Source organism: Rhincodon typus, chromosome 6, assembly GCF_021869965.1.
Source record: "Rhincodon typus isolate 14 chromosome 6, sRhiTyp1.1, whole genome shotgun sequence".
In the NCBI taxonomy this organism is placed as follows: domain Eukaryota; kingdom Metazoa; phylum Chordata; class Chondrichthyes; order Orectolobiformes; family Rhincodontidae; genus Rhincodon; species Rhincodon typus.
Genome location: NC_063337.1, coordinates 82,852,091 through 82,867,930, shown reverse-complemented (window position 1 = coordinate 82,867,930; position 15,840 = coordinate 82,852,091). Strand labels below are relative to the sequence as shown.

The window sequence follows — 15,840 nt, the reverse complement described above, 5'->3', positions numbered from 1 at the left end:
TGGTCTATGAGGAGCAAGCAACTAGGCCTCTCATAGCCTGCATCCCCAACATGAAATGTATATTGGAAAATATTAAAAGTATTGAAATTGTACTGAGGCACCCCAGAGTGGAACATGCTCTGCCGATTGTAATATTTAATTTGGAATCTAGTTTTAAGTTTCATGAATAAAGCATATTTTGGGGGATAAAATCTTGCCAAATGAATTTCATGAGTTTTAGTGGACTATTCAACCGAGGGCAGTATCACAGGAGTGATAGAAGTAATTTTCTGAAGAAGGGTCAAAGCCCGAAACGTCAGCCTTCCTGCTCCTCTGATGCTGCTTCGCCTGCTGTGTTCATCCAGCTCTACACCTTGGTATATCAGTGATAGAAGTAATCTGTTTAGCTCCTTGAATCACGGTATATCCGGAACCTTAAGCAGCGAGAACCTTTATCATTTTGGTCCTCTGGGGCATTTTAGTAGTGCTCTGACACTCTGCACATACGCTGTTTTACATCTAAATGTCTGTAAACCTCGCCTTTAAAATGCAAACAGCAGAATAGCAATTCACACACAATGCACCGGAGAAGGGGGGGTTGGGGATAAGGGTGACTGTCCGTGCTAAGTGAGACAGCGCTGTGTTCCTTATTATCATACAATGGGCGGGTGCAAGGGTTGAGTGACACGTTGGGCGGATTAGCGGAACTGTTCAGTTCATAGTTCTCTCTGAAACACTCAGGTGAGACGCGACGCTGGTGAATGTGCGAGGAAGTGTAAGACTGCCAAGGGACATGAGAGAGAGAGAGCCTGAAAGCGGCAGAAACGAGCTTCCAGGCGGTCACCCTGCAGGTGGAGGTGTTAGACAAGGTACGACAGACTGCAGGCTTAACATACGTTTCTAAAACTGTACCTCGCTGGTCCAGCGCAACAAGTGACGGGAACATCTTAAAGGGAGAATTGGCTTCATTTTACAATTAATGCAAAAGTAAAAACGCCTCCCTAAACTTGAGGAACCGGGCAAATTAAAGGTGGGGGGGGAAGAAGTGGGTGAGTTGTAGCAGTAAACAGTGGACTAAATGGCGTTTAACCAGGTAGAGCTCAGCCCGTTTGTGCTTGAAATATTTAATTTAGTCCGCGGGGAGAGGGTTGGGGAGGTTTTATTCTATAACTGAAGTGCAGGTTCCCGAGTGTAATTAGCTGTTGCTCCACTTTACCCGTGTAAACTGTTCACAGTGTGAGAGCTTTTCACAGCGCCGCTTTGTAGCCTAGTGGCTGCACATCAGATCCCGGTCCCTGACCTCTCCCCAACTTCGCTTCTTTCACTGCAACCGCGTTCTACGACGTCTCGAGTTTTTGGCAAAGGTGTTGGTCACAAACTGACCTTGCGTGTATTTTTTTTCTTTTTCCCCGTGGTCCGCTACCTAGCGATGGAGTGGAAAGAGCAGGCGGATCCTGACCATGTCTTGGCATTCAGAGACGGTCAGCGATGGGTAGAGGTGAGTTAATTAGTTTTCTCCAGATTTGTTTCTAAAAAGGTATTTTTGGGATGTTACACAAATTGAGCAAGCTCTGTGGTTATTTCCTTCTGGCATGTTGTTTCCCAGTTGTTTATTGTCCCAAAGTTAGGATAATTTAAAACAACTTTAACATGACGGCTTCAGTTTCTCTGTGGAGTACTTCTTAGTAAATCATTTATCCGTGAGCGCATCCTGAGGTTGTTTAAAACCGTTACAGAGTTTTTTTATTATGACAGTTTTCAATGACTTTTAAAAAATATTTTCCATTCAGCCAATGATTGATGATGCTGTCTCCTCACCCCTCCCCCCCCCCCCACCTAGGGCCCGTTTATGGAACTATTGCTTATCTCGTTAATCTTGCAACTTGTTTTTTTTCTATGTCAGAGAGGTGAGGTTTTTAGGATGCTGGATTTGTTTCTGTTTGCAGCAGCCGCTTTTAATGTAGTTTTATTGCTTTGAAGTTGGCACTTTGATAATCGGTACAGACAGGTGTATGGGATAGATATGCAGTGTCTTGGGTTTACAGTGTTGTGAAAGTGTACTCGAAGGAACTTTTTTAAAAGATGTATTTATCCTTTGACACATATGAAATCTCTTACAAGGGAGGAATCAGTGACTTCTTGTGACACAAATTATCAGGGTCTTTAAAACTAATGTAACTCATTGAGTTTTTCAACAAACTTATTGCAAGTTACAGAACTAAAGATGTGGAATCTGGATCAGGACTTTGTCAGACCCAATTGTTATGGGAATTCCCCTTTGCTAATCTTGAAATTTCCAAGAGATGACCAGAAGTGGGACCGGGGATTACATGAGAGTTGACAAACGTGTTGGATTATTTGTTTATTGGGAATGTTCTTCAGGGTGAGGGAGTAAATGTAAATACACAGACTTTCAGAAAGCTTTTAACACATGAAGTGAGGACTATTAAAATGAAAGCCCAAGGAATTAAGGGCAAACTATTTAAATGGTTGCAGTGTTTACTTGGCTGGTGGCAGAAAGCAAAAGTCGGTGCTGACTAGATTCATTTCAGACTGAGACAGCTAGCATTAGTGTTCGCTTAAATATATCCACAAAGGCCAGTATCCTGTCACCACGTCGCCCTTTGTTTACACAGGCATAGTACTGACACTGGTGTGGCTTCCTCGGGCAGTTCTGAGTGATATAAACCAGAGTATCAGAGGCTCTGTCTGTCAGCCAGGGCTCCCTGATTGGGGCTGTTAATCTGATCCAATCAGGGAATTCATATCCTGGCATCCACCTGGATGACCTCGTTATGTCACTGCATTCCCCAACGGTCATTTTATCAGTCCACTGAGTTTAACTCAGACTCCATAAATTTCTGACCACGCTCCCATGCCTTCACTAGGACCACATATTTTCATCTCAATACCATTGTCTGATCCTGCCCCAACTTAGCTCATGCCGAAGCCCTCATCCATATCTTTGTTCAGTCTCCAGTTGACTGTTCTAACGCACTGCTGCCTAGCCTTTGCACTGTACCCTCTATTAACCTTGAGGTGATAGAAAACTCTGCCCATGTTCTAACTTGCACCAAGTCTTGTTTGACAGTCCACCCCATGCTTGATGACCTTAATAGCTTCTGATGAAAATGTATCTACATTAAAATGCTTATCTTTCCATGGCCTTGCCCTTTCTGACCTCTGTAATATCCTCCAACACAATAACCCTTTGAAAAATCAGCCCTCTGCAGTTCTCGCTTTGAGAATTGAGAGTCTGTTACTTTAGATTTGGTGACCCTGCCTTCATTTTTAAGGCCCTAAGTTGTTTTGTAACTTATCTAAACTTCCCATTGCCCCTTTTTGTTCTTTGTTTACATCTTCAGGACTCTCTAGGAGCTTACTTCCTTGACCAAGCTTTCGGTCATCAGCCCTAATATCTCACTATGTGAGTTGCTGCCACTTTTTTTAATCTGATAGTTAATAGCCTCACAGAACAACATTTTAAAGTTCAACATGCTACATAAATACAACCTGCTGGTATGGTTATTGCCTGAAACTTGAGGTGGGAGGAAAGGGACTGCAGAGACTGAGTGATTACTCAGGCTCTGAGTAAACTAAATTCACTCTTTACCCAGTAAGAGGTCTGCAGGATCAAGTGTTGATGTGTTTTGTTAATGTTGGGAGTACTTATGGGGATCTGTGGGAGTGAAACTCCCAACTACAGAGTTGACTCTCTGGTTGCCCAGTAGAAGTTATTAATAACCAAGTTTGGAACCTTCAACATCTTATAATAAACTGTACAAAATGATTAGAGTTTGAATTAGTGTGGCTAATGATTTTGGTGTCAATTTTTTTATGGACCTTTGTGTAATTACATCATCTTTAAAAACAATTATACCACTTGTATTTTTATTTAATTTCAGACCAGTTGTGGATCACTACAGTTGCAAATCTTGGAAATGTATTACTTCAGTTTTTTTTTAATGCCTTCCAGAGATGTGAGCATTGCTGGCTAGGCCATTATTTATTGCCTATTTCTAATTGTTAGGACATATTGCTAAGAGTCTGGGGTGCATGTAGGTCAGACCAGGAAAGGATGGCAGATTTCCTTCCCTAGTGAATTAAATGGGTTTTTATGACAATGAACAGTGGTCATGTGACTATCATAAGACTGGCATTTTTTAATTGTCCTAGAGATGGTGGTGAATCCCACCTTGAACCACTGCAGTGTGCACCCACAGTGCTGGTACTGGAGGGAGTGAATATTTAAGGTAGTGGATGGGGTGTGGATTAAGTAGACTTCTTTGTAAATGATGTCAGGTTTTTGAGTGTTATTAGAACTACACTCCAGGCAAGTGGGGAGTATTTCACTGTACTCCTGAACTGTGCTTAGTAGAGGAACAAGCTTTGTGGAGTGTTGAGTGTTGCTGCAGGTTTCCCTGCGTGACCTGCCTGGTAGACATTGTTTATATGGCTAGTCCAGTTTGGTTCTAGTCAGAGGTGACCACAGTCATCGTGGTTGACCGTTGATTTGACGATGACATCCACTTAGGGTGACAGGTTTCTATTTGTGACTGAACAGCTTAATTCTTAACCCATGGATGTTTGGGATACATGGAGGTGGTGGGATCCAGAATGCGGAATTTTATTCTTTCTCTTCCTTCTCTACTGCTGCCTCTGCCTCATCATTTAATTGTTCAGACTTAAAGCACAATGCAGCTTGATGTACAGGATGTTGCATTTTGCACAATTGGTAACGTCTTTGTCATTGTTATCAATGCTGCTACTTTCAAGGTGAGCTTCAAAGTATCTTTTATCGTGGTTTCTTTGGCGTCCTCCTGGAAAGTTGACCATTTTGAAAGTTGATAAAACAGAATCTATGCAGTAATTCAGATGCTGTATCCATCCCATTGCAGTTAATTGTGCAAAAATTTGCCTGAATGCTTGTAGGCTTGAAGAATGAAGTGAGTGATTGTCCAATGTTCTGTCATTAATGCTGAAGAACGTGATGGAGACATTGGTGAAATTTCTCCAGTGTTACTGATAGTCCAGGTCTCGCTGCATTGCAGAAGTTTGTGTTGACAACAATTGTTCTGTGTGCAAGGGCATTACGACTGGAGTAATCTTGTGGTCATGTCATGGAGTTGCCCATCACTGAGTAGAAAAGCCACAATGTGGATGGAGTTGGAACACACAAGAACATGAGACTTTCCTAAAGCAGACTGGATGCTGTTTCTGCTGTTTAACCTGCATGTTATCCTCTGCTGTGTGGCTTTACCAGGTTTGTACCTCATTTTCGAGTGGGCATGGTGCTGCTCCTGCAAAGTTGTCCTACTCTACTCATTGAACCAAGGTTATTAGTCTCCTGGCTCAATGAATTGGGCATAGCCTGCAGTTAATGTGTTATAAATCTTATTCAATTTAGCATGATGGTAATGCCACACAACACAAAGAGGTAGTCTTCAGTCTAGAGAGGGGGCTTTGTCTCCATATTATGCAGTGATCACTCTGATTTTGTCATCAATAAATGCATTTATTTTGGGTGGATTGGTAAGGGTCAAGTTATATATGTTTTCCCCTTGTTTTTGTTCTGTCACAGGTCAAATCTAGCAGGAAAGCACTTAAATATTCGTAATCCTGAGCTGCAATTGTGTACAGTTGGGCATAGAAATTTCTCACCCAGGGTACATTGTCTGCCATTGCTACCCTCAATGCTCCTTCCAGCTGTGTTAAACATTGAATACAGATTCATCAGCTGATAATAGTAAACACGTTTTTTGGGTCTGTCCAAGCTGTAAGCAATTTCAAAGAGCACACTTTCTTTAAACAGCTTACTCTATGCTAAGGAATTTGATTGTACTTAGGGAAAGGTGCTTGCTGCTTCTCCTGGCTGATTTCAACAAGACAGCGGCAGCAGAAGGCTACAGTGTGTTTCTCTGCTTCACCCTTTGCAGTCCGTGAGACGAGGCAAGGACATGGTCCTCAAGAGCTTTCTCAATCAGAGCAATGATTAAAGTCATGTTGGCATTATTCTACACTACATTCTTAGTCAACTGACTAGGCTTCTTGAGAGGATGATGGTTGGTAACCAGCAGGTAATTTCCTGTCCTGTGTTTGACCTAACGCCACACAGTCTTGTGGGACTCAGAGTAAAATGTAATGGATTTTCGGGAACACTCCCTCTTGATTACAACCGCCGTGGGTTTGCCCTGCCTGTGAGACAGCACATACCCAGGGATGACGATTGAACAATCTGGGATTTTGGTGGAAAGGTAGCATTCTGAAAATCAGACTGTAGCTTTTCTAGTCTTTGGAAAATCTCTCTCGATTTTTGGCATAAGTATCCAAATGTTAATGATGTCTCTGAAGCATTATTTGGACTCCTGGATTATTTGTTCAGTGACAAGACTGCGATGCTATTATCTGCACTCTCATGGCCATCTATTCTGTATTTAATTGCTTGTGGAGTGCATGTTTACTTTTCTCCTCTAGCATTGTAAGAGAAAGACATGTACCCTCAGATCCACTAATTCTGTCAAATGAAATGATGAGTAAAGATAATTGTTGTTTGCGTCAGACCTTGAAAAATTGCTGGCAGCTATTATTTTGAAAGTTGAGCTGACAGACTCTTTATTGTATGATACTCTGAAATGCATGGAATGTGAAGGTGATGCTGTTAGTTTTGTATATATTGCCACTTCCTATGCACCATATCCCCATGACACAGTTTTAAAAAAAAATTGCTCGGGATAAGTGATGGCCAATTGAGGAAAATACTTGAAAAATTCAGTGTGCTTACACCCCATAGGTGCAAGTGAGAGGGAGGAAGGTTGAAACATATAAAGAGGAACTGTCATTGTTCAAGGTTTGGAAGGCATAAAAGACACTTGGAGCAAAATCTAAACTTGTCCTCCTATGTTCTTCCGCCAATGACCATATACCTTACCTCAGTCTAAGTGTGAGGCACAGCAGTTTGTCTCAGTCATATTATACGCTCCAGCAACATGCCTGTGCCTTTGGGGGATGATGTTGAATGAATAGACTCTATCACCTGGTGAGAGGAACTATGGAATTGGGGAACTAACATACAGCTACACCCATGGATTCGGATTATCTCCCATGCCCTGGTTATTGCCTGTTTGTTACCGTGCCTTATTTATTGCACAAGAAGGCCAAGTAGAAAAGACCAATGGGGATTTAGAAATTGGGATAATTGTCCATTAGCTGGGTCCTGACCTATACGTCCGTGTATTGCAGGTGGTCTGAACCAATACCTTCATAACTGTAAGCTGGATATCTGGCTGGTTTCAATGGGTGGTGGTCTGTAAAGGAAAGGGCACCACTGCTGCATTGACCACCTTGAGCTTGGGCCAAGGGCTGGTAGGACGGGGGTGGGGGGTGGTGAGGGGAGCGGGCAGAGTGTGCGGTGGCGACTGTTAGTTAAATTACACAGTGAAACAGGGGAGAAAGTAGAAAGCAGACTTGGGTTAATGAGCCTTGTGTGAGATAAACATTGTGCATCCTTGAGGATAGTGTCAGCAGGAACCTATAAACATCGATTTAGTGCTTTCAAAACAATGTGGACAGGTCTTGGAGAGAGGTTGAGAGATGGGTGGTGTCAGACACTGGAAAATGGGGAAACACAGCATACGATAAGATTAATTGTTCCCTAGCTGAGTGAAGGTGAAGACATGAACCATATTAGCCTATGACTTAGGTTGTCGATCTTTTTAAGTTTCTTTTGAAGAAAGATTGGAATTTGGATAATGGGATGCCCACATTACAAAAAACAAAATTGAATAAGAATATTACCTGGTCTTGTACAGAGTATTTGGGTTAACACTTGAGTAAGTGATCAAAGCCTGTATTTGGACCTCCTGTGGTGGATTATTAGAAGTAACCTCAACAAGTGGCAAACAATCATGAAATTGAACACACGATTTGGTAGATATGTACTCTGGTTCATAGCCACACTCATTTGAATTTACAAGTTTGTCAAAAAATTTCTAAAACTAGTTTTCAAATGTTGATATTTTAGGCCTTCAGTAAGATTTTTACTCTTTCCCACGAAGTGACTCTAAGATCCCTTCATTACTGTTGGGATCCTGGAATTATTGCATAACATGTATCTCAGCTTACAACTATGTCAGTGTAATAAAGATGCGCAGCATGGATACAGACCCTTCAGTCCAACTCATTCATGCTGACCACATATCCTAAATTAGTCTAGTCCCATTTGGCCCATATCCCTCTTAAACCCTTCCTATTCATATACCCATCCAGATCCCTTTTTAAATGTTGCAGTTGTACCAGCCTCCACCTCTGGCGGTTCATTCCATTCAAGTATCATCCTTTGTGTGAAAGAGTTGCCCCTTAGGTCTCTTTTAAAGCTTCTCCTCTCACCTTAAACCTAAGGCCTCTGGTTTTGGACTCCTCTACCCTGGGGAAAAGACCTTGGCTATTCACCCTATCTATGCTCCTCATAATTTAATTAAACCCCCATAAGGTCACCCCTCAGTCTCCGCTCCAGGGAAAATAGCCCCAGCCTATTTAGCCTCTCCCTATAGCTTAAACCCTCCAACCCCAGCAACATCCTTGTAACTCTTTACAGAACCTTTTCAAGTTTTACCACATCTTTCCTACAGCAGGGAGACCAGAATTGAACGCGGTATTCAAAAAGTGGCCTAACCAATGTCCTGTACAGCTGCAACATAACACTCCAACGCCTACACTCAATGCACTGACCAATAAAGGCAAACATACCAGGCACCACCTTCAGTATCCTGTCTACCTGCGACTCTACTTTCAAGGAACTATGAATATGTACTCCAAGGCCTCTTTGTTCAGCAATACTCCCTAGGACCTTACCTTTAAGTGAAGAACCAACCTCATGCCACAAACTGTGGAAGTATTTATTTATATCAGGTGATTTACAATTTTATGGACTCAAGATAACATTCAGCGATTTCAAATCATAACCAAAGCTCTCATCACCATTTTTGCTGGCATTCTGCTCTTGTCATTTTCAGCTCCTTTGGACTCATCTTTGTGCCTTTTATTTTCTCCATTTCTTTCCTACCTTTTCTTTCTACTATCTGCCCCTTTCTCTGCCTTTTTTTAATTGGTTACAATCTGCTCCATTTGTAACACTTAGTGGTTTTGATAAAAGGTCTAACCAGAAACGTTAATTCTGTTTGTGGCTCTTAGATGCTACCTGCCGTGCTTAGTATTTCCAGCCTTTTCTGTATATGGTCCATCGAGGGTAGTTTGGCCTATTTTGAAATAACACTTGCAGGAGTATAAACACTCCAATTGACTTCCTGATCTTTATCTCTGAGCTTAGCTGTGCATACTTGCAAGCAAACACGTGTTTTGAATTAAATCAAAACTGCTGTCCCAAGTATTTGACAAACTGCCAATACTCTTGAGTTTGCAGTATTATTACAGTAGCAGCTTTAGTGCGAAGAATAATTTGTATCTTTGATAAGGCAATGGTTTCAAGAGGGGAGAAAGGAACTGCAGTTCCATCTCGATCCTTAAGTAAAATATCGTGCAAGTTCTCGTTTAGTTGGTATCACAGCCATCTCTGAGATGGTCCAAGTCCCACTCCAGGATCTCAGTACAAGAATTCAGGCTGACACTTCAGTATATCACTATGTACTGTACTTCAGAGCTGCTACTTTGCAGATGGCCTGTCATATTGAGGCCTGATCTGCACTTTCTGTTGAACTTGCAAAATCCCATGACCCTCTTTCAAAGAAGACTGGGGAATTATCTATATCCTCACCAGTATTTTTCCCTGATTTTAAAATCTCTGTTTTTCTGGTTGTTATCACATTGTTTGTGGGAGCTTGCTGTGTGCGAATTGGCTGCCATGTTCCTTACATCATCAATTTGCTGTGTAGCATTTTGGAACATCTAGAGTTTGTGCAAAGTGCTCTATAAATGTAAGTCAGTCTCTTTCTGAAGCGAAGTGAAGTTTGGATAACCCTGGGTTACTGCTCAAGTCTTGAGAGTGTTAGGTCTGAACGTTTGTGAACCAGTGGTTGCTGAATTTAAATTGCTATGTAAGTGGTTGCTTGAATTTGCAATTAAAAATAAAATTTATGCATTGTAGATTGTGCGCGGCCACATTGTGTTTTTGTCTGATTTGAATGGAAGATGTTGGATTCTGATTTTCTCGAACAAAGTAACACTTCTTCTTTTTGATTCAGTTGCATAAGAGTTGCAACTTTTACATATGTCAGTATGCTGCTATGTTATTAACTAATTGTTGCTTATCCTGACTAACTTTGTGATAATGCATAGTTGGCACTGAAAGCTGGATTACTCCTCTGTAGCAGTGACAGGAAAGGTGGAATGATTCAAATTACCTCATTTGTGAAAGTATCATCCAGTTCTGCCTTTCGTTCATAGCTGACCATATTTTTCCCTTTGCTAAACTCTTGAATCTATGCAGTTCAGTAGATTTCCCATATCTGTTGCTTTTGAGGCGAAAGTTCACTAGATTTAGCCTCGGATGACAGGGATGACCTATAGTATGAAGCGGAGTACGGCTGGACTTGTACTCCCTGGAGTTTTGATTAATAAGTGGTAGTCTCATTTGAGCGTCAAAGATTCTGCAAGGGCTCAATAGACCAGCAACTCCAGAAGTTGTTTCTCCTGACTGGCCTGTCTAGAACACATGAACAGTTTTAGGATTAGTCACCAATCATTTGGAACTGAGATTTAAAATATTCTCAGAGTTGAGAGTCTTTAGAATTCTTACCGCAGTTGGTAGTGAGTGCCGTCCTGTTGAGCATACTTAATATTGAGATTGACTGACAGATTTTTGATCATGTGGAGTTGAGAGATATGTGGAGCTGAGGCTGATAATGAGCCATGATTATGTAGCAGAAAAAGCTTGGTGGTCTGTAACTGTTCCTGAACCTTCTGTTCTGAAAATAGATTGAAATTTCTCTTTTTTTTTCCCCCAAGGAAAATATTATGGCTGGATTTCACTCCAGTTGTACCACACAGTAAAGCTTTATGAATCAACAATAAATGTTGCATCTTCAGGGAGTTCAAGTGTGATTCGTAGTTGAAAGGAACTGTTGTGTTGTTATAACTTATCTATAACATCGTAAAAGTCTTTTAGCTAAATGATTCAAATATTTAACTTGGCAACAATGGGTGAATATTTTCAAATTTAGTTTTTGCCCTTTTTTTAGAATTTTGCATGTAATCATTATGCTTTCAAAACACAACAGATTTATTGAGTAGTAGGAAGTACAGCAGTGGAAGCGTTCTTGGACAATTGGTTATTTATGCTAAATATTCTTTCACAAAATTTCCACTAAATGCTTCTTTTTCATTTATGGCTTAGCTGGTAGGGCAAGTATTTATTGCCCATTCCTACCGGCCCTTGACAAAATGGTGAGATCCTTTCCTGAACTTCCACAGTTCATTTGATGCTATCAGTGCTGTTTTGAGGGTGGGTTCCAGGATTCTGACCCAGCGATTACTGAAGGATTAGTGAGGTATTTCCAAGTGATGATGGTGTGTGATTTGGAGGAGAGCTTCCAGGCTGTCATTTTCCCATGTACCTGCTGCCTCTGTCCTAGTAGATGGTGGCCATTATGGGTTTCTAAGGTGCTGTGTAAGGAGCTTTGGTGAATTGTTACAGAGCATTGTGCAGCTGGCACACACTGCTACCAGTGAGCAGTAGTGGAGGCAGTGAATGTTTGTGGGTAAGGCGCCAGTAAGCAGGTTGCTCTGTTGTGGATGGTGTCAACCTTCAAGTGTTAATGGAGCTGCACTTACCCAGGCAAGTGGGGAGTATTGTGTCACCCTCCAGACTTGTGGTTTGTAGATGGTGAGCTGGCTTTGGGGAGTTGGAAGGTGAGTTACTCACCCCACATTTCCTAGTGCCTGACCTGCTCTTGTAGCCCAAGTATCTAAACAGTTAGTTCACTTCAGTTTCTGGTCAATGGTTCTCTCAAGGTGCTGGTGCAAGATTCACCGATAGCATTGCCATTGAGTGTCAAGGGACATTAGATTCTCTTGTTGGAGATGGTTATTACCTGGCTCTTGTGTGGCCGGAATGTTGCTTACCACTTGCCAGCCCTGAGCTGGATATTATCCAGGTCTTGCTGCATTTGGATGTAGTGCCTCGGTATTTGAGGAGAGACCAGTGAACATTTTGCAACAATCAGTAAACATCCCATTCTGACCTTATGATGGAGGGAAGATCATTGAAGCAGCTAAAGATGGTTGGGCCTTAGGACACTGCCCTACGGAATTTCTGCAGAGATTTCCTGGAGATGAGATGATTGTTGGAGATCAATCGCAACCGTCTTCCTATATGTCAGGTATATCTCCAACCAGTGGATAGTTTGCCCCAAGTTCCAACTGTGCAGCTGGGGACCTATGGAAGAGGCAGAAATGGATCATCCACTTGGCACTTTTGAAGTTTGTTGCAAATGCATCTTTACACTGCTGGGTCCAAACTGCATTTGCAGAAATGCTTCAACTAAGGTGGCAGAAATTTTGAATTGACAGGAAGAATTGCATATAATTTAAAAGCTGATTATTTGGAACATGTTCATTTTCACTTTGCAGGGTTTTATTTCTTTGTTTCAATATATTAAAACTTGGCTCCTCCAGTTGATCACTGGTTGTGTTTCAAATACTGTGTGCATCAAATGTGCATCCTTAAGGAAATATATGTACTTTAATAGTTGCAAATTATTTGTGATCTTCTTATAAAAATTCAAGTATATGAATTATCAAACTAGACCTTGCAATATTTTGATCGGTACATATTTCCCATGCATTGCTCAAGTCAAATTTCAATCTCCCACAATCTATTTGCAGATTTATGATTTATTCTACTGCTTCTTGACAGACCAGCTGTTTTGAATGATGTATCAAACTGAAGCCCTATCTGTTGTTAGGCTTATGTAAGGACCCTTTGGCACTATTTTCAAGAGCAGGGGACCTCCTTGGTATCCTGGCTAATATATATCCCTGAATCAATATCATTACAGCAGATTATTGGGGCAATTTCACATACCCTTTGTGATCAATGGTTATCACGTGTCCTACAGTACAATAGTGGCCACACTCCAAAAGTGCTTAATTGGCTGTAATGCCCTTCAGGATATTCTGGGATTGTGAAAGCTGCTATAAAAAGCACAAATCCTTGATTAAGTCATCAAATTGTGTTTATTGAGTTTTGGTTAATTACATTGTTCTAGTTGGGCTTCCTAGTTTAGATTTCCCTACTTGTGCATAATTTGTATGGGACTGCTTATAGCCATTCTGTGCTTGAAATGATAACAGACAAAACTGATTCACTTGTCCATCTGCATAACTCTAAATAGAAGCAATAAGCCAAGAATCTGATGCAGGATTCCAGCAGTTCAAAATTGTTAAAACGTTAGGATTTAAGTTAATACTGGGTAGAATATCTAAAATGATCTATTCTAAGCACTGAGTTAGTGTGTCTTTTCATAAAAGGTTTTTTCTGATGTGATGTGATGCAACACCATCCCTTTCCCAAAAAAACTAAATCTCTGCCTTTTTGTCTTGTCTGGCTGTCCTTCAAAGAGATTTTGTCCTGGATTTTCCACTGGCCAAATAGTGATTATTCCACAGTAAATGGGAACTGTGCATGGGTTCCCTGCAGTATCCCCACTACAAAGGAATTGCCCAGAAATTGAAGATTCTGCTGGGCAATTCATCTATGCTGGAACCATCAGAAAATATCCATTTAAGTCAGAATTTGGAATGTTCCAACGAGATTAAGTAAATAATTACTAGCAAAACATTAAGCTATTATTATGTAGTCTAACTCCTGAGTAACTGTTTAACTGACCTCATACATAGCTTTCTCAACCCTAACCAGACTGGTGCTTTGAAAATCTGGCCCTTTGGTTCCATTTCACCTTGAGTTAGGAGGAAGACCAGTGTCCACACTCTGCCACCTCTTCGGGTTTCCTCCATTTCAATTAGTTACAATAACAGTGCATTGAGCTGCAAATACCTCCTGCTCAGCCAAAGCATTTAGGACAAGTTTATCTCCTCACATGAGATTTCTGTGCATAAGAATTTGCATGAAAAACTTGGTCTTTCGAGAATGTGTCTTGAAGACTGTGCTGGGTCACAGTATATGCTGAAGTGAATTTGTTACTAGTGTTTCTAGGCCATGAATTTCTCCACAATTGGCATTTGTATGGAAGGATGAGTCCTTTCCATTGACATTTTCTGACACCCAATTCGACAAATTTACATAATGCGTGAATAGTCGGCAGAAATAGTCCCTCCATATCTCTGGATCACTCTCTTGTATAGTAACCGGCCTGTAGACCTTCTAAACAAAAAGACCCGCGGTTGCTCTATAGTTTGTATTCTAAGCTGGTTGTCAGAGAATACCAGTTATTCGCTGAGTCAGGACTGAAAAAAGCACCTACATTTGTTTCTGCTTGCAATTCATTAACGCCCTTTAGGGAAAGAAACTGCCATCCTTACCTGGTCTGGCCTACATGTGCCTTCAGACCCACAGCAAATGGGGCTGACTCTGAACTGCTGTCTGGGTAATAAAAGGATGGGCAATAAATGCTGACCTAGCCAGCGATGTCATCATCCCTTGAATTAATAAAAAAAAATTCAGTCCATTCTGCAAAATAATTCAGTTGATCCGACACATTATTACAAAGTGCTTTATTTAAATAAATTGCATTAAACACAATTGTCAGGAATAAGGAGTACGAATTTTGCTTCGGATCAAAATCAGCAAACAGTTGAAGCTTATTCTCCATGAGATATGCATCGGGTAACTCGGCAACCTCCCTTAGCAGCTTCTAAACCATGATCACAAGGGCAAAGGATGCAATAGGAATACCACACTCGGCAAGATCCCCTTCATGCTCCACACCATTCTGACTTGGAATTGTGTCACCTCTCCTTCCTTGACACTAAGTCACAATAATCTTGGAATTCTCACCCAGTCAGCACCACAGATGTTCCTACACGCAAGGATTGTGGTAGTTAAGACAGCTTAGCTCAAACACCTTGAGGGCAGTTAATGAAAACATCACCCCATTTTTTCTGAAGAATAGTCCCGACCCGAAACATCAGCTTTCCTGCCCTTCTGATGCTGCCTGGCCTGCTGTGTTCCTCCAGCTCCACACTTTGTTATCTCTAACCCCTATGTTCTCGTTGCTCTGTGAATATAATGACACCTAGTGATGGGGAAAGTGATGTACATAAGAACTAAATAATTGGGATAAAAGAAACAAGTGCCTGAAGAAGAGGGGAGTTGGGATGGGCCATACTAAATTTATAGTTTGGAATTCAAATTATCTTATTAACTTAAGGATTAGTGTGAAATTGTTTGCATTGGTCTAAGTTTCTGGTCGTTAACTCCTCGGGTCTGGCTAGCTTCATTCAAAGCTTGTAAACATGATTGATGTTGTGTAGCTGTGCTAATGTTAAAGGAATTAAATGGATGGAAATCTGCAAGTTGATGTTCTAGATGAGATTATTTTATAAATTAAAGGTGAAGTTATTGTTAAATTTGTAACAAATCTGCCACATGAGCTTGTTTTTGGAAACCAAAAAGTTGGTTGAAATAAGATTATTGTCTAGTTCGGTTGAGACACAGCTGGAGAACAGAGTACCAGCTATGTGGATGATCGCGAGACTGCCAAGAGACAACTGGCCAATTGCTGATTGTGTGGGTAGCAAACACTGAGTGAGGTACAAAACACATTAGCCTGACATAACTAGCTCAGGACAAAGTAGGCTGATCAACTACATGGAGACTGGAAGGAGAGAACTGATCCCTTCATTCTGACTGAGATAGTAGGGACTGCAGATGCTGGAGAACCTGAGATA

General features: G+C 41.2%; 1 protein-coding gene across 4 annotated transcripts in view; it reads left to right on the top strand.

Moving 5' to 3' along the window:
• The first annotated feature begins 687 nt into the window (after positions 1-687).
• The window catches only part of LOC109921271 (LIM domain only protein 7-like), a 218,675-nt gene continuing 203,522 nt past the window's right edge, over positions 688-15,840 (top strand). Inside the window, exons 1-2 of one of the 4 annotated variants that reach the window (XM_048598226.1) lie at positions 688-848; positions 1,407-1,477. In XM_048598226.1, the coding sequence (XP_048454183.1) occupies positions 773-848; positions 1,407-1,477 (147 nt within the window). In that variant the 5' untranslated portion in view covers positions 688-772. The remainder of the gene's footprint in view (positions 849-1,406; positions 1,478-15,840) is intronic. The other 3 variants (XM_048598224.1, XM_048598225.1, XM_048598227.1) reach the window with 3 other exon arrangements.